The sequence below is a fragment of the Schistocerca serialis genome, chromosome 2, assembly GCF_023864345.2.
Source record: "Schistocerca serialis cubense isolate TAMUIC-IGC-003099 chromosome 2, iqSchSeri2.2, whole genome shotgun sequence".
NCBI lineage: Eukaryota > Metazoa > Arthropoda > Insecta > Orthoptera > Acrididae > Schistocerca > Schistocerca serialis.
In genome coordinates, this window is record NC_064639.1 from 846512231 (window position 1) to 846531779 (window position 19549).

General features: G+C 45.8%; 1 protein-coding gene across 1 annotated transcript in view; it reads left to right on the forward strand.

Annotated features, from left to right (window-relative positions):
• The window catches only part of LOC126458122 (leucine-rich repeat-containing G-protein coupled receptor 5-like), a 448428-nt gene that overhangs the window by 402961 nt on the left and 25918 nt on the right, over window positions 1-19549 (forward strand). Inside the window, exons 4-5 of the mRNA XM_050094952.1 lie at window positions 721-897; window positions 11843-12177. Of these exons, the coding sequence (XP_049950909.1) occupies window positions 721-897; window positions 11843-12177 (512 nt within the window). The remainder of the gene's footprint in view (window positions 1-720; window positions 898-11842; window positions 12178-19549) is intronic.

Here is a 19549-nt window from a genome sequence, read left to right on the forward strand (position 1 = left end):
TTGTACAGTCAGATGGCGTAAACATTCAAACATGTAGGTTCCGTTCCCACGTTTTGTAAACTGTCATTGCAGGACCAAGTAGAAGGCAATAAATTTTCGCATACTGGTGTCCTCCTTTATAGTGTGAGTGCGAATTAACTAAGTAACTATCAATAAGTCATTAAAAGTTTCACTTTCCATTCGGAGAAAGTTGATATAATCATAACTTTCCGAGTGTAACATTTCCTTTGACAGGTTCTCATGTGCATATTTCTCTCGTTTTAAACTATTGCCTGGACCGGCGTCTTGTTTTATTCTTCTTTTAACACTGCTAGACTCAATGCTAGAAATGCCTTATTTGTATTTATAACCATTCGTCATTCATCTCAATCACGGTCGGAGGAAGGCAATGGCAAACCACCTCCACTAGGACCTTGCCTAGCGGGCTCCCGCATCCTCCCCTACGCTCCTAGGAGTATGGGACCTCTCATCATCATCATCATCATCATCATCATCATCATCATCAACCATTCCAACTAGTGTTCAAGTACAGCATATATGAACAGTGTCTGCTTCACAAGTTAGGTTAAATTAACAGGCTTTTTGGATCTTGTACGGGCTTGTTTGACAAATCTGTCGGAACGTATTTAACAATCCAGTTTGATCGTGTACAAGCGCCATTAGATTGTGATTGTGCCGCGCGCCCTTCAGCGCAGCGTTAACAGGTGGTGGTGTTCGCAGGTGAGCCTGAGCGAGAACCCGCTGATGCTGCCGGCGTCGGGCCCGTTCTTCAGCGCGCCCACGCTCAGCGTCATCGACATCAGCAAGTGCGGCCTGCGCAGCCTGCCGGACGACACCTTCTCCGAGATGCCCATGCTGCACATCGTCTACCTCGCAGACAACCCGCAGATCGGACAGGTAACGCGACACGAGCCGCCATCTTGAAGATGGAGGGGGGGGGGGGGGGGAAGAAAGTAGGGAGTAAGGGAGGAACTAATGATATCAGCTCCATCGGGTTTTTATGCGAAATCAGCGGCTCGAACCCAGGATCTCCTACTTACTAGGCAATTGCGTTAACCACTGGCCCACCCAGGCACAGTGTTTGTCGCAAATGCGCGGACCATCTCGGCCTCTCCCCTGCCTAATGACATTCTCACCTAGCGCTACCTACCTGCAGTCCCTGTCAATGTACTCCATGCTCGCTAATTTGATTCCCGCTGGAGGTCGAACGTAAACGTGTATCTGCACTGAAGGCTGTCGATTCATTGTCCATCGAGGCGAATCGATTATATGAATGTGTGGTGTCCCTCCTTTCAGACAAAAGCAACAAGTTGCAGAGGCTTCATTTTGTAGCCATTAAACTCATACAGTCAGGAATTGATTCTAGAATTATTGTGAGCTCCCTTTAGCTTACAAGGGGACCCTCCATACTGTAAATCACGCCCCCCCCCCCCCAAATTCTATAAGTCCCTCCAGATCCTTGAGCGTCATGCACTCTGCCTTGCCTTCCGTATACGCCTCCCGTCCCCCACTCGGATCTTCTATGACCTCGTTCCTTTCCCCCGTCTGCTCCTATTCCTCAAACATCTACGCATGCTTTACACCTCTCGCCACCTTGATCCCCCTCACCCCCTGGTTGCTTCTCTCCTCTCCCATCCCCCGCCCCCTGCCACATCTTCACTGTTGTGTCCCCCCTACCCTCCATCTCTACACCCTTCATCTCCTTTCCCAAGGTGGCTTCCATCAACTCCCACTCCCGGATGATGCCCTCTCTCCCTCCATTTATCCCTCCTATCAACTCTGATCCTCACCTCCCTCCTTTCCTCTGTCCTTTCCCTGGGCTCCCTCTTCCCCCCCCCCCCTTCCATCCTGTTTTCTTCCCGCCTACCCTCTCCCTACCTCCCTTCTCCCCCCCTCCCGAGTCCTTTTGTATTCCCCCCCCTCTTATGGGTCCTCGTCTTCCATCGGCTCCTTTCCCCCCTCCCCGTCTTCGTTTTTCCTCTCCTTCCCCCCTTTTTTATTTTCCCATCATCTGTCCAGGTTCCCCCCACCTGCGCTCGGCTGTGGTATGTCATATTTGCCAACTTTTTAGTGCAGTGTTCAAGTGAATGTTCAGTGTTGTTCGTCTTTCCAGAGTGTTGCGAACAGAAATCATGCTGTCGCTGGGTGTGAATTTTATGCATCTTGCGAACAGAAACCAGACTGTCGCCCTGTTTTTTTAATTGTCTGTTATTTTACCTGTCTGCTTCATATGTATTTTATTAGCATCATCATCCCTTTGTTTCTATGTTTTAAGTTCGACGTTTTTTTCCGCCATATTACCATTTAAGTCTCCGATTTTATCGCCTGTTTTTATTGTTTATTTTCTTCATCTTTTTAAAACAAATTCTGTAGGCTGAAGAGCGGCATACTAAGCTGCTGCCAGCCCGCCCCCTTCGGGGGGAATCGAAACTCAACAAAGAAAAAAAAATGTAAATCACAGATTTTGATGCGCTTCAAATATGTTGTAGAGGCACTTACCCTGAGTACGTGGCTACCTGGTTTTTTAGCGACGGGCCTTGGTTTTTGAGAAAATCGATTTTGAAGGTCATTGCGTGGTTTATATAACCGTAACATCACGTATGTTCCGAGTAAGTCAGCGTAGCGCAGTGGTAAAGGTTCACAGCTACTGCGCTGGAGGTACCGTGTTCGAATACTGCTCGTATAGTTTTTTTTCTTCAAAATCGACCGAATTTTTCAATTTTACTTCAAAGAATGTCAATAAACAGTGTAAGGTGTGCGAAATTAAGATCTGTTAAGTTCTTAATTTTTTCAAGTATTCATTCCGTTTGTGGTTCGCATCATATTCTCCCAATTCATCTTCTTCGTTGAAATGTATCAGTTCATCATCAATAATGATGTCCGCCCCCGGTAGCTGAGTGGTCAGCGCGACAGATTGTCAATACTAAGGGCCCGGGTTCGGTTCCCGGCTGGGTCGGAGATTTTCTCCGCTCAGGGACTGGGTGTTGTGTTGTCCTAATCATCATCATTTCATCCCCATCGACGCGCAAGTCGCCAAAGCGGCGTCAAATCGAAAGACTTCACGCGGCGAACGGTCTACCCAAGGGGAGGCCCTCGTCACACGACATTACTATCAATAATGATCTGTCTTTCGGCCAAGAGATCCTGTATTGCGATACATATCTCATCGCAAATTGCAACGGAATTGGCAGAGATCACGCTAGGTGGTGTATTCGTTTCGAGATTCAAATTGCGGAGTAGATTTTCGGCGTATATTTAATAATTTTGTGATTTCGCCTTTTGATTCTTCGCTCAACTCCTCTACTTGTGGATCTTCTTCTGGCTGCACTACTGCAGAAACACTTGGTTCTTCCATTTCACAGAATTTTTCTAACACACGGCACTAGAGACGCTATACGAGCAACTGACGCTTTGGTTAGATGCTAACGTAAAGGAATGTAACTCGCAACCTCATTGGCCTAACCACTGAGGTTCCCGTTGCGGCTAACGGTATTCACGGGAGAAGGGACGATAATGGGCGGAGATCGATATCAGGTAATACAAGAAGCGACCGTTGTACGAACATTTGGAACTCCAAATGCGAACCACAAACGGAATGATTATTTGAAAAAAATAATAACTGAATATATCTTTGTAATTTCGCACACCTTACACTTTTTGTTGATATTCATTGAAATAAAATTGAAAACTTCGGTCGATTTTGAAAGAAAAAGAAAAAGAGCACGAGCAGGATTCGAACACAGTACCTACAGCGCGGTAACCGGTAAGCTTTCCCGCTGCGCTACGCCAACTTGGTCGCAATGTGTGTAAGGTTACAGGTATACAAATCTCGCATTGAACTTCAAAATCGATTTTCTCAAAAACCAAGGCCCGTCACTAAAAACCCGTGTAGACTGGTATTCAGGGTAAGTTCCTCTACAACATACACTCCTGGAAATGGAAAAAATAACACATTGACACCGGTGTGTCAGACCCACCATACTTGCTCCGGACACTGCGAGAGGGCTGTACAAGCAATGATCACACGCAAGGCACATCGGACACACCAGGAACCGCGGTGTTGGCCGTCGAATGGCGCTAGCTGCGCAGCATTTGTGCACCGCCGCCGTCAGTGTCAGCCAGTTTGCCGTGGCATACGGAGCTCCATCGCAGTCTTTAACACTGGTAGCATGCCGCGACAGCGTGGACGTGAACCGTATGTGCAGTTGACGGACTTTGAGCGAGGGCGTATAGTGGGCATGCGGGAGGCCGGGTGGACGTACCGCCGAATTGCTCAACACGTGGGGCGTGAGGTCTCCACAGTACATCGATGTTGTCGCCAGTGGTCGGCGGAAGGTGCACGTGCCCGTCGACCTGGGACCGGACCGCAGCGACGCACGGATGCACGCCAAGACCGTAGGATCCTACGCAGTGCCGTAGGGGACCGCACCGCCACTTCCCAGCAAATTAGGGACACTGTTGCTCCTGGGGTATCGGCGAGGACCATTCGCAACCGTCTCCATGAAGCTGGGCTACGGTCCCGCACACCGTTAGGCCGTCTTCCGCTCACGCCCCAACATCGTGCAGCCCGCCTCCAGTGGTGTCGCGACAGGCGTGAATGGAGGGACGAATGGAGACGTGTCGTCTTCAGCGATGAGAGTCGCTTCTGCCTTGGTGCCAATGATGGTCGTATGCGTGTTTGGCGCCGTGCAGGTGAGCGCCACAATCAGGACTGCATACGACCGAGGCACACAGGGCCAACACCCGGCATCATGGTGTGGGGAGCGATCCCCTACACTGGCCGTACACCACTGGTGATCGTCGAGGGGACACTGAATAGTGCACGGTACATCCAAACCGTCATCGAACCCATCGTTCTACCATTCCTAGACTGGCAAGGGAACTTGCTGTTCCAACAGGACAATGCACGTCCGCATGTATCCCGTGCCACCCAACGTGCTCTAGAAGGTGTAAGTCAACTACCCTGGCCAGCAAGATCTCCGGATCTGTCCCCCATTGAGCATGTTTGGGACTGGATGAAGCGCCGTCTCACGCGGTCTGCACGTCCAGCACGAACGCTGGTCCAACTGAGGCGCCAGGTGGAAATGGCATGGCAAGCCGTTCCACAGGACTACATCCAGCATCTCTACGATCGTCTCCATGGGAGAATAGCAGCCTGCATTGCTGCGAAAGGTGGATATACACTGTACTAGTGCCGACATTGTGCATGCTCTGTTGCCTGTGTCTATGTGCCTGTGGTTCTGTCAGTGTGATCATGTGATGTATCTGACCGCAGGAATGTGTCAATAAAGTTTCCCCTTCGTGGGACAATGAATTCACGGTGTTCTTATTTCAATTTCCGGGAGTGTATTTAAAGCGCTTCAAAATCCGTGATTTACAGTATGGAGGGTCCCCATCTTAACGTAGAGCAACTCCCAGCCTGCTGCGTAATTTTAATGTTTTGTAGCTCATTGCCTGGACAATTAACTACAGCAGACAATTTGAACTAGGACTGGTCACCATAAGCCGTGATCTGAGACACTGTTTTCAACATTTCGTGTGGGCTGGACCGTAGCTTGCTAGCACACACAAATGTGGCTGAACAATACTGGTCCCTCACAGTGTCTTCCTCTCCGTAACACGGTCTAATGAAAAAGTGCTGTCGATCTGTAGAGTAGTTAGGAAAAGTATGTGACAACAGCTGGGTTGGTAGAGTAGATCTTGTGTTCTCTGTATACATAAATGATCTGAGTGATAGGGTGAACACCTATCTGCGGTGTTTGTTGAAGATCTTTGGTTCGTGGCATGGTGTCGTCGTTGAGTGGCTGTAGGAGAATACAGACGCCTTATTGTTAGACAAAATTTCTAGTTGATGTGATGAACGGCAGCTTTCTCTAAATATAGAAAAATGTTAGTTGACGCACATGAGTAGGAAAAACGATCCCGTAATGCTCGAATACAGCATTAGTAGTGTGTCGCTTGACGCAGTCACGTCGGCTAAATATCTAGGTGTAACGTTGCAAAGCGATATGAAATGGGACGAGCGTGTAAGGACGGTAGTAGGGAAGGTGAATGATCTACTTCGGTTTATACGGAGAAATTTAGGTAATTGTTGTTAATCTGTAAAGATGTCTGCGTATGAAACATTACTGCGACTCACTCTTGAGTACTGTGTGAGTGTGTGGGATTCACACCATATCGGATTTAAATACGGACTACTAGATTTGTTACAGGTCGGTTCGGTTAACACGTGAGTATTACACAGATGTTTCGTTGACAAAAAAAAAAAAAGGTTCAAATGGCTCTGAGCACTATGGGACTCAACTGCTGAGGTCATTAGTCCCCTAGAACTTAGAACTAGTTAAACCTAACTAACCTAAGGACATCACAAACATCCATGCCCGAGGCAGGATTTGAACCTGCGACCGTAGCGGTCTTGCGGTTCCAGACTGCAGCGCCGTTAACCGCACGGTCACTTCGGCCGGCTGCTTCGTTGACACAAACGGAATCCGTGCAGAGAAGATGACGTTCTCGTTGTGAAACAGTATTGAGAAAATTTAGAGAATCGGTGTTTTAAGCTGACTGCAGAACGACTCTACTGCTGACAACGTACATTTCGCTTAAGGATCACGAAGATGAGAGAAATTCGTGCTCATATGTTGACATATAGACCGTCGTTTTCTCACGTTCTGTTTGCGACTTGAACAGGAAAGGAAATAACCAGTACTGGTACAAGGTATTCTATGCCTTGCACCATGCGGTGGCTTGCGGAGTTTGTATGTAGATCTAGACGTAGATTTTACTATTTGTTGCGACGTCCTGAGCCAGAGCTGCCGGCTGCCTCAGTCTTACAGGCAAGAAACTGTAGAAATCTCCCGGTAGGGGGAGGTGGGGGGAGCGTTTTGTGTTTGACCATTGCCAACATCAGCGATCTAAAAATGCAAGTGCTTACAGTAACCATTAAGAAATTATTGTTCCGCTATGTTGTAAATTAATACATCATCGGGTAATTACACCCAACAATCCGACTTCCTCAGAAAATGAGCGGTGAAACTTGGTTGTACAAGCAACAATATACCGATCTTTGGCAGAGTTCAGCTAATCGTGAACAACAGGAGACCCTGAAGAAAATCCCAGCAGAGTCTTAGAAACGTCGATCGTGTATAAGAAGTTGAAGAGTTTTTTTCAATGAAGAAGCCCTTTCCTGAGTTAGTTCTTACACTGTTGTGCAAAACTCACGGACGAAAGTAACTTCGGCATAATGTGTCACTGCCAAGTGACACATTAGCAGAAAAAACTGCTACAGTATAGTACAGAAGGAAAGTGAAAGAAATACGCAATGAAACGAACAGATATCAGAATTTTATTCAAAGGCAATAATTAAAGTGAAGTCAGCGCAGTTCATTATGGTCCCCTGGACATTCCAAAAGATGGTGTGTGTTACCATGGACGGCAATGCATGCTCTGAAATTTGCTCCCGTACTGAGCACAAGTCTGGCAAGGATTTCTTGTGGTAGAACGTTAAATTCCTCCACCAGCGCGGTAGACGAAAGGTGAAAGTCATTGGTGCACGTGGATGTGTTGCAGAACCTCCCCCCCCCCCCCCCCAAACGCATGTCTCACGTGCTCGATGTGATTTAAGTTGAGGGAAGACGGAGAGGCCAGTTCATTCGCCGAATATTCTCCCATTCCGGGAGCTCCTCTACTTGCGCCGTTCAATGTGGTCCCACACTGTCATCCGTGAAAATGAAATTAGAACCGAATACACTCCTGAGAAGACGCCCGTGGGGAAGGAGTACAATAACGCTGACTTGTGAGTGTACCGTGTTCAAAGATTTGGAGGTCAGTACCGGTAGGTCCATGCATCATTATGCAAATGGTTCAAATGGCTCTACACACTATGGGACTTAACATCTGAGGTCATCAGTCCCCTACACTTCGAACTACTAAAACCTAACTAACTTAAGGACATCACACACATCTATGCCCGAGGCAGGATTCGAACCTGCGACCGTAGCAGCAGCGCGGTTCCAGACTGAAGCGCCTAGAACCGCTCGGCCACAGCGGCCGGCATCATTATGCCTGCTCACACCGTAGCACCTGGATCATCAAACCAATCATGTTCGTTAATGTTTCTGGGTGCATGAGAGTACATCCAGCAATGTCGAACATGTCGGTTCTGGTGATCACAATTAGTAGATATTATCATTTCTGTCATTATTACCATTGTTGTAATCATTACACAGGGTGAAGAAAAAATGCCACGCTTGGAGGTCAGCATGCGACTCCTCATCCAGATTCAAGACAAGGGTTTATCTAGCAAAATCAGATTGGGTGCATTTTGAAAACATGTGTATGAAAACGAGGAGTTGTCAACGCCGTCACATCATGTAGTGCATCGGAATGTACAGAGGAACGTGTACGCCCTGCACTACCGTACTAACAGTCGTAGCTCCCTGAGTAGACTGCTGGGACATCAAAATACACTACCACCATGGACCATGGAGCACGGTTCGAATCCTCGAAAGGTTCCTTTTTATTTTTTAGATGTCCGTTCCATAGTTCTCGTCGTTTATAAACATGACATTTTGTCACATGACAATAACCTACCACATTGGTGGGATCCATACACTGCATGCACGTATCTCCTAACCACGCAGTGCACAACCATAACTGGTGCTGTCAAGTTCTTGTAGGACGGCTTCCCGATGGAGTACACAAACGATGAATATGTCGATATACTTTTGGTGCTGAGTGCATCCGATAACCAAGCTGCAGCTGTTACTCATGGATATGTTGCATGATACCCTCAAAGACGCCATCCCCATGAGAGTGTTTTTCGTCACTTGGACCAACGCCTTTGGGAACCAGTAATCTTCGTCCACAAGAATGGACAGAGGTCGTCTAAGGACTAGACGTACTCCACAAACAGAGGATGCGATTCCCTAAACCTTTCGCCAATCACCTCTGCGAAGTATCCGTGACATTGCAAGGCAGCTCGAGATATCTCGAGGACTGGATATTGAAGTGTTGCACGATGTAGAACTACATCCATATCATTACACGTTAACTCAACACCAGCGAACAGAAGGCTGCATTCGATGAGTACAGTTTTGTGAATGGCTTTTGCATGAAGTGGAAGATAACGAACATTTTATAAATGGTGTGATGTGGACTGACGAACCTAGCTTCACTCGTGAATGTATTTTCAACTTCCACAACAGGCATTGTTGGTAGGAACGCAATGCATATGTCACCTGTGAACGTGGCCTTCTGGCACGCTTTGGCATAATTGTGGGATGGGTGCTTTTGGGCCCTTACCTATTGCCGAACAAGCTGAATGTGCCCCTGTATCTTATGCTTATTTGCAGTACTTTGCCTGACGCATTAGAAAACGTTCCACTTGGTGCTCGGTGACAGCTACAATTTCAGCATGATGGTGCACCGCTAAGCTTTGGAATGAATGTGCGTAACTATGTCAATGATGTGTTTCCGGAGAAATGGGTTGGTGGTAGAGGTGCAATTTTCTGGCCTGCACTTTCCGCGGACCTTAATCTACCGTATTTTTATTTTTGTGGACACTTAAAGGAACAAGTTTATAGTACTCCACCCATGGATGAACACGAGCTAATAGCTCGCGTGCATGCTCCTTTGGCAATCGTGGATGCAGGCGTCCTGCGTAGGGTCCAGAAAAGTACAATCCGGCGAGTGGCCAAACTGCTTGCAAATGCAAGGTGGTCGCTTTGAACATCTTGCTTGTACGTGTACGTACCAGGTCTGTGAAGATAAGCCTGGACTTCAAATGTGCAGAATGGAATTATTGTGCATCTCTTAATATGCAGTGTAGTGTAGCCTATCCTTTGTGTTTTTGTAAGAAGGAAGGAAGAAGGAAGGAACGTGCTGTCTATATCGAGGCCATTAGAGACAGAGCACAAGCTCTTGATTGTGTCAAGGATGGGGAAAGAAATCGGCCATGCCCTTTTCAAAAGAACCATCCTGGCATTTGCCTGGAGCGATTTAGGTAAATCACGGAAAACCTAAATCTGGATGTCCGGATGCAGGTTAAAACGGCTCTCAGTTTGCGTTTTTTGTATTTTTGGTACCTTATTCGATACAGACGATCTTACTGTATCCACTATTATTTTCTATAGACTTTATTTGTATCATGCACAAAACAAAGTGGTGATTTACGTCTGTAAGAAGTTCATGTTACGTCTTAATGTTTAAATACAGATAATGTGGTGGTATAAATTGGCTACCATTTCATGTTTTAACCGAGAAAAAAGAAGTTTGGCGTGAACGCGACTCGAACATTGGTGAGTCTGCATATCTATTCCCTACGGCATTGCCTCGTCTCATTGAGCTAACAGGACAGCTCCAGCACAGTGAAAGTTCATGCTACCTGTTTTTGTTCACACAGTTACAGCGTTGTCAGAGCCTTTTTTAAATCACATTTCTATTAAACATATTGGTGGGACTAGGTTTTGCTAGATACACTTTTGTCTTAAATTGGGATGGGGAATCGCATGTCGACTGCCAATTGCGGCACTTTTTCTTCACACGGTATTGCATACTGTAATGTTGACTCATTGAAGATGTCTGGTTAGAGGGCCTGAAGACTCTGATCTCGCCAGGTGAAATAAATGCAGAAATAATTAAATGTTCGGACTTAATTAATAGTACAGCAGTGTAGAGAATTAATTCGGGTGCATTAGTAAACGTTTCCGAGTAGATCTGAGGAGCAGTGTGACGTGAAATTCGTCTCGCGCTCCGCACATCACTGCAAAGTGTATAGATTATTAACTTCTTATGATTGGGATACACAGTCATATAACATTTCTTAAAAGACATCACAGTCGCCGTTGACTGTATAAAATATTTATTATTACGATTGCAATTTCGGCCTTATGGCTATTTTCAAGTAACACTGCAAAAGTTACATTCTGTCAGAATATAAGACTATCTGATATGAGTACGTGTCGTCGTTTTTTTTTTTTTTCTTTATTGTAGTTCAATTCCCCATCGGGGCGGGCTGGCAGCAGCATATCCGCTGCTCTTCAACCGAAAGACATAGAACAAACAATAGAAGACATTTAAAAATAACAAAGGAGAGAATATGGTGAACAGAGATATAAAAAGGGGGGAACATCATGGAAGGCAATAGACAAAAAACGGGGTGACTTTAAAATGGAGATAAAAAACTGTTTAAAAGTAGCGCACACAAAAAGCCACACACTGCGACAATGAAAAGAACACAAGGCACAGTATGATTGGAGCATAAAAGGTATCGACGGATGGCGTATCACATAACCAACACTGACGGCGAACCTCATGGCAGTACACAATTAAAATCACACCTCTTGACGGCGAACCTCATGGCAGTACACAATTAAAATCACACCTCTTGACGCACAGGAGAAACAGCACTAAACACAACACTGACGTGGCACACTGACGATGATCAAAATGGAGGATCTGTCAGGCGCAAGGAGATGAGCTAGACCGGAAGAAGGGAGGGACGGAGGGAGGGGAAGAGAGGGGGGAGATGGGCGGGGAGCGCGCTAGAGAGGGCCAGCTAGGGAGGGATGTGGGAAGGAAAGACGCAAGTATGGGGTGCAGGGTCTCAGGGGGACTTGTCGTCGTCAAAATGCAGCCTTTTGACTGTGAGAGTCCCACAAGATCCGATGAGTACGACACGTATTACATCGTACTATGTTGTTAAATATGTACTGAACTGTCAACGTTACCATCATTCTAATAATCTATCACACACACAAGCTCAGCGTGTGGACTATGGCCGTAGCAGCGAATGGGACTCGGTCGGACGTTCCGATGGTTTCGAGGCACCGCCCGGCTGTTGCAGACGAACATGAGCGCGCTGTCGCAGCTGGAGCACCTGCACGGGCTGACGCTGATGCGCAACGAGCGCATGACGCTGGCGGGGCCCGGCCAGCTGTCGGTGCGCGAGCTGGGCGCGTCGGGCGCGTGCCGGGTGCTGGCAGCGCCCCTGGCGGGGCCGCACCTCACCAAGCTGTCGGCGCAGGGCTGCGGGCTGTCCGCGCTGCCCGCCGTCATGGCGCAGGCGCGGCCCAACCTCGAGATGCTGCTGCTCGGCAGGAACGCCTTCACCGGCTGGGACGCCTCCACCGACATGCCCTACCTCGCCGTCCTCGGGCTGGACCTCAACAACATCACCAGGTGAGGCCGCACAGCTCGACGTCTGGCAACGCTATGCATATGCGTTCTGCCTGGACGCTACAACGCGATGGGGGCTGGGGAGACAGATTTCGCTACGCGGTTGTGAGGGTACGAGATTGTTCGCGATTTTATGATTAAAATTCTGATGGACATAGTTGACTAGTGGGAAAGTCACATTCTGTAGTAGCATATAAATGAACAACCGAAATTCGCAGTAGTAGGAAGACAGACAACATCATCTTTCTTTCTTTCGCTACAACCTCTATCCCGCATTGTGCGCAGGGTCGGCAGGTTTAAGTACGGAATTGGCATGGTTAATTGTAAGGGGTGGCCGGATGCCCTTCCTGCCGCCACCCCATACCCCCGGGACGGAATTAGTGTACCCCAGCTGTCTGCATCAAGTGTAAATCGTGAAATAGTGTGAATGTGTTTTCAAATGTCTGCGAGTCGTGTAACTGACGCGGGACGTGGGGACCAGACCGGTATTCAGCTAGTAGGATGTGGAAAACCGCCTAAAAACCACATCCAGGCTGGCGGGCACACCGGCCGTCGTCGTTAATCTGCCGGGCGGATTCGATCCGGGGCTGGCGCGCCTACCCGAGTCCAGGAAGCAGCGCGTTAACGGTCTCGGCTACCCTGGCGGGCAAAGACAATATCATCTTCTAGAGAATTAAAGTTACCCCTAATTGGGACCATAGTTTCTTTAGGTTACGTCTTGTTGTTGTTGTGGTTTGTTTGTCTGTGGTATTCCTTTTGCGCTTCGTGCAGCGCCGAGTTCGATCGAGCAGTGCCTAATGTCAATCACAAGTGCTCTTAGCAAAGAGACGTCTGGGCCTTACACTGCTCCAACGAATACCGATGACCCGAACGTCCAATGGACAAGAATGTCAATGGCATTAAGACTTGTTTATATGTCCATGTGAAGAGCTTGTCAGTGAAATGCAATGAGAGTGAGTCATTCATTAGCGCAAGTCGCCGAAGTGGCGTCAAATCGAAAGACTTGCACCAGGCGAACGGTCTACCCGACGGGAGGCCCTAGTCACACGACATTATTATTATATTGTTAACAAATAAAGATTAAATAGTATTTTATTCACAAGTTGTTGAGCTGCGTCTTCAGGAGAGTTACTGATGATTACTGTAACGAGTAATTGAGGAAAATCACGGGTCTTTCAACTTATGCTATTTCAGAAGATTCTGATAGACGTGGACTCTCGCACAGTCTAATTCAAAAGACTCACGTGTGTTTTTCTGATCAGCATTGTGTGAGGTAACAGGCGAGTTGTGGCGCCCTGGAAATTTTAAGTTGAGTTGGCGAGGCCGCGCTCGTCAGCGGCCGCACCACGGCCGGACCATGTGGTCCATCGGCCGCGTGGCTGCGAATTCCATGGTGACGCTGTGTCGATGTAGGAGACATAACGGGAGTGCCAAAGATGGCGGACTTTGCGAAACAATCATGGCAGACATTTCACAGTTCGTATAGAAATTAACAGTAGCCAGATGAATCATGATACCCCAAAAATAAACATGCACATTACCATTATTTGTACGACGATCCTGACGGTGTAATCAGATTTTCAATATCTTTATTAGTTTAAAGTTTAGTATCTAACGGTAAATTATACAAGTAACACTCAGCAACGAATTTCCAAAATCCAAACGGTTCATCCGATTGCGTCGATCGACGTGTCTTTAGAAAGCTGTTAGTGTAAACCTAAATTGGAATAAATTACAAGCATGTAACTTGAATAGTTCATGAGGTATTGGAGGTCAAAGTGGCTCATTACTGTCGATCGCGTCAAGCCATAAGTACTCCACAGTGACACGAAAAATCGGTGGCAGCATGCTTATAAATATATTTATTTATCTATGTCTTTGTTTATATCCGATATATCCTATTAATGAAGAAATTGGTTAAATATTTACCGTGTTTTAGAAAGCACAGAGGCATTAAGCTACTGACCTAGCTTTTGTTTCTATTCCGTTGATATATGTTTATTTGATTTGATTATGTATTTAATAATATGCGTTAGAGCGTGTTTATGGTCCAGCCGTAGGTATATTTATTTAATTTCAAGTTATTTAAGTGTAAATCCAGTATTTCGAAAGTGTTTCAATATGTTCGTGAATGTGCATTAGCTTGGAGACAGGGCGCGAGCGCTCTAGCCAATCACAGCGCTCGTGAATGGGGAGTTCGAACAGTGCGGCGCGAGGGACAATCGCACAGGACACGGGGGGGGGGGGGGGGAAGGGGGGGGGGCGTCTGGGACAGGACGGCGCGAGCGAAGCACGGTGGCGAGAGACTTGGAGTGTGGAGCGGTTTGCGCGTGGTCGCGAGAGATAGAAATACTTCGGAGTGCGGACTTGTGAGATTTCCGAGGTTTCTACAGTGAAGACGTAGTATGTGTTTAGAAGTGAATATCTCACGAGCTATGCTGTTGTTCATAACTAATTACATACAGTAGGAATCTATTGTTTCCCTGTTATTCAACTTATATTTTATTTAATTGCTGGACCGTCGACACCAATAAGTGTTTTGCAGAAATATACCACATTCTCAAAAGTACTTCTACTGTCATAATCATCATTTAAAGTCGTTAAGATAGTACCTGCAGATTGTATTTACTGCAATCTTTTATTTATAAATGTCTACGTTAAATTCGCGATTGCCGAGTGATAGGAACCTTCGACCATTCGATTCATGTGTATATCCATATTGCATACTGTAGACTAAGCAGTATTTGGCTTGTAATGCGGCAACTACGTATACCAGCCCTTAGACAACGAAACCAGCCAAAACTTTTAATATTTCAACTTTTGAGTCTGAGGGTGCGTAGTTGAGGACCACATCATTTCATATATTATTGCGAATGCCCGCAACTGTGCTTTTAGTACCTTCCACCTTTACCGTGCTATGGGGTATTGTTTGTTACGCCACTCTTTCATTGCTGTATCCAGCCGTCTGGTGGTCAGGGGGGGAGGGGAGGGAAGTGTGCCTCTCTTCTCGGATGAGCCTTGCGGAACACCCATCTGCTCCATGGCCTACAAGTCGATGTGATCCTACATCCACTTTACATCTCATGCAAATTTTCAGCTGCCAAAACCAGTCATTGTAATTGCCTAGAATACCTCGATTCTAACATTACTACATGCTATGGTGACAGGCCCCCCCCATGAACCATGGACCTTGCCGTTGGTGGGGAGGCTTGCGTGCCTCAGCGATACAGATAGCCGTACCGTAGGTGCAACCACAACGGAGGGGTATCTGTTGAGAGGCCAGACAAACGTGTGGTTCCTGAAGAGGGGCAGCAGCCTTTTCAGTAGTTGCAAGGGCAACAGTCTGGATGATTGACTGATCTGGCCTTGTAACAATAACCAAAACGGCCTTGCTGTGCTGGTACTGCGAACGGCTGAAAGCAAGGGGAAACTACAGCCGTAATTTTTCCCGAGGGCATGCAGCTTTACTGTATGATTACATGATGATGGCGTCCTCTTGGGTAAAATATTCCGGAGGTAAAATAGTCCCCCATTCGGATCTCCGGGCGGGGACTACTCAAGAGGATGTCGTTATCAGGAGAAAGAAAACTGGCGTTCTACGGATCGGAGCGTGGAATGTCAGATCCCTTAATCGGGCAGGTAGGTTAGAAAATTTAAAAAGGGAAATGGATAGGTTGAAGTTAGATATAGTGGGAATTAGTGAAGTTCGGTGGCAGGAGGAACAAGACTTCTGGTCAGGTGAATACAGGGTTATAAACACAAAATCAAATAGGGGTAATGCAGGAGTAGGTTTAATAATGAATAGGAAAATAGGAATGCGGGTAAGCTACTACAAACAGCATAGTGAACGCATTATTGTGGCCAAGATAGATACGAAGCCCACGCCTACTACAGTAGTACAAGTTTATATGCCAACTAGCTCTGCAGATGATGAAGAAATTGAAGAAATGTATGATGAAATAAAAGAAATTATTCAGATTGTGAAAGGAGACGAAAATTTAATAGTCATGGGTGACTGGAATTCGAGTGTAGGAAAAGGGAGAGAAGGAAACATAGTAGGTGAATATGGATTGGGGGACAGAAATGAAAGAGGAAGCCGCCTGGTCGAATTTTGCACAGAGCACAACATAATCATAACTAACACTTGGTTTAAGAATCATGAAAGAAGGTTGTATACATGGAAGAACCCTGGAGATACTAAAAGGTATCAGATAGATTATATAATGGTAAGACAGAGATTTAGGAACCAGGTTTTAAATTGTAAGACATTTCCAGGGGCAGATGTGGACTCTGACCACAATCTATTGGTTATGACCTGTAGATTAAAACTGAAGAAACTGCAAAAAGGTGGGAATTTAAGGAGATGAGACCTGGATAAACTAAAAGAACCAGAGGTTGTACAGAGATTCAGGGAGAGCATAAGGGAGCAATTGACAGGAATGGGGGAAATAAATACAGTAGAAGAAGAATGGGTAGCTTTGAGGGATGAAGTAGTGAAGGCAGCAGAGGATCAAGTAGGTAAAAAGACGAGGGCTAGTAGAAATCCTTGGGTAACAGAAGAAATATTGAATTTAATTGATGAAAGGAGAAAATATAAAAATGCAGTAAGTGAAACAGGCAAAAAGGAATACAAACGTCTCAAAAATGAGATCGACAGGAAGTGCAAAATGGCTAAGCAGGGATGGCTAGAGGACAAATGTAAGGATGTAGAGGCCTATCTCACTAGGGGTAAGATAGATACCGCCTACAGGAAAATTAAAGAGACCTTTGGAGATAAGAGAACGACTTGTATGAATATCAAGAGCTCAGATGGAAACCCAGTTCTAAGCAAAGAAGGGAAAGCAGAAAGGTGGAAGGAGTATATAGAGGGTCTATACAAGGGCGATGTACTTGAGGACAATATTATGGAAATGGAAGAGGATGTAGATGAAGATGAAATGGGAGATATGATACTGCGTGAAGAGTTTGACAGAGCACTGAAAGACCTGAGTCGAAACAAGGCCCCCGGAGTAGACAATATTCCATTGGAACTACTGACGGCCGTGGGAGAGCCAGTCCTGACAAAACTCTACCATCTGGTGAGCAAGATGTATGAAACAGGCGAAATACCCTCAGACTTCAAGAAGAATATAATAATTCCAATCCCAAAGAAAGCAGGTGTAGACAGATGTGAAAATTACCGAACTATCAGCTTAATAAGTCACAGCTGCAAAATACTAACACGAATTCTTTACAGACGAATGGAAAAACTAGTAGAAGCCAACCTCGGGGAAGATCAGTTTGGATTCCGTAGAAACACTGGAACACGTGAGGCAATACTGACCTTACGACTTATCTTAGAAGAAAGATTAAGGAAAAGCAAACCTACGTTTCTAGCATTTGTAGACTTAGAGAAAGCTTTTGACAATGTTGACTGGAATACTCTCTTTCAAATTCTAAAGGTGGCAGGGGTAAAATACAGGGAGCGAAAGGCTATTTACAATTTGTACAGAAACCAGATGGCAGTTATAAGAGTCGAGGGACATGAAAGGGAAGCAGTGGTTGGGAAGGGAGTAAGACAGGGTTGTAGCCTCTCCCCGATGTTGTTCAATCTGTATATTGAGCAAGCAGTAAAGGAAACAAAAGAAAAATTCGGAGTAGGTATTAAAATTCATGGAGAAGAAATAAAAACTTTGAGGTTCGCCGATGACATTGTAATTCTGTCAGAGACAGCAAAGGACTTGGAAGAGCAGTTGAATGGAATGGACAGTGTCTTGAAAGGAGGATATAAGATGAACATCAACAAAAGCAAAACGAGGATAATGGAATGTAGTCGAATTAAGTCGGGTGATGCTGAGGGAATTAGATTAGGAAATGAGGCACTTAAAGTAGTAAAGGAGTTTTGCTATTTGGGGAGCAAAATAACTGATGATGGTCGAAGTAGAGAGGATATAAAATGTAGGCTGGCAATGGCAAGGAAAGCGTTTCTGAAGAAGAGAAATTTGTTAACATCCAGTATAGATTTAAGTGTCAGGAAGTCATTTCTGAAAGTATTCGTATGGAGTGTAGCCATGTATGGAAGTGAAACATGGACGATAAATAGTTTGGACAAGAAGAGAATAGAAGCTTTCGAAATGTGGTGCTACAGAAGAATGCTGAAGATTAGATGGGTAGATCACATAACTAATGAGGAAGTATTGAATAGGATTGGGGAGAAGAGAAGTTTGTGGCACAACTTGACCAGAAGAAGGGATCGGTTGGTAGGACATGTTCTGAGGCATCAAGGGATCACCAATTTAGTATTGGAGGGCAGCGTGGAGGGTAAAAATCGTAGAGGGAGACCAAGAGATGAATACACTAAGCAGATTCAGAAGGATGTAGGTTGCAGTAGGTACTGGGAGATGAAGAAGCTTGCACAGGATAGAGTAGCATGGAGAGCTGCATCAAACCAGTCTCAGGACTGAAGACCACAACAACAACAACATGGTGACAGGAATAGATGGTGGGTACCCCTAACAGGTGATGCTATCCTTTTGCGATTGGTTCAGTGAACGAGGAACTTATGACCTCGCAGCAAACTTAACAATATTATTTTCGTGTCCTGTTGTCTGCTGAACAAAATATGATGTTACGGCACATCGGACAAACTTCGTGACTGGATGCCGGACTTCTGCAGTAGTGCAAATACATTGATACTCTTAAAACTACTGTCAAGTGCTTGGTAAAAGTTACTTCCAGTAGTACAGCACATTAAGATTTCTTCCCATTCCAATCACGTGTGGAGTGTACGAAAACGATTACTTGAATCCTCTGTGCACACTGTAATTGTTCCAACTCTGTTCGGAGTCCCTGCTGGAGCGATACATAACAGGCTGTGGTACTTTCCTAGATTCCTCAAATAATATTGATTCTTGAAACTTAGTTGCAAGGCTTTAACAGGACTCAGGCATTTTCCAGTTCAAATTGCTCAGCATTTTCAGAACACACTCCCATGTTTCAAACAAACATGTCACATAGCATGTTCCACGATTGACTGCACCAGTTTTTATTTATTTATTTATTTTTTTGTAAGCAATCTTATTTGTTGACTGATTCTATTTTCCCACTATTCTATCAATGAAACCACCTGCTTCACTTTGACTGAGGCTACGTTATCATCCATCATCATATCCCTATAAACTGAATCCCTGCAGGTGTATGCAATATTTCTCGATTTTCGAAAGCATTTGATTGAGTACCACACATACACTTATTATCAAAAGCACGGTCCCATGGGACATCAAGCGAAACTCGTGACTGGATTGAGGATTTTTGATAGGGAGGACGCAGCAAGTTATCTTGTATGGAGAGTCATCTACAGATGTATAAGTAAGTATCGGTGTAGCCCTCCCGGTTG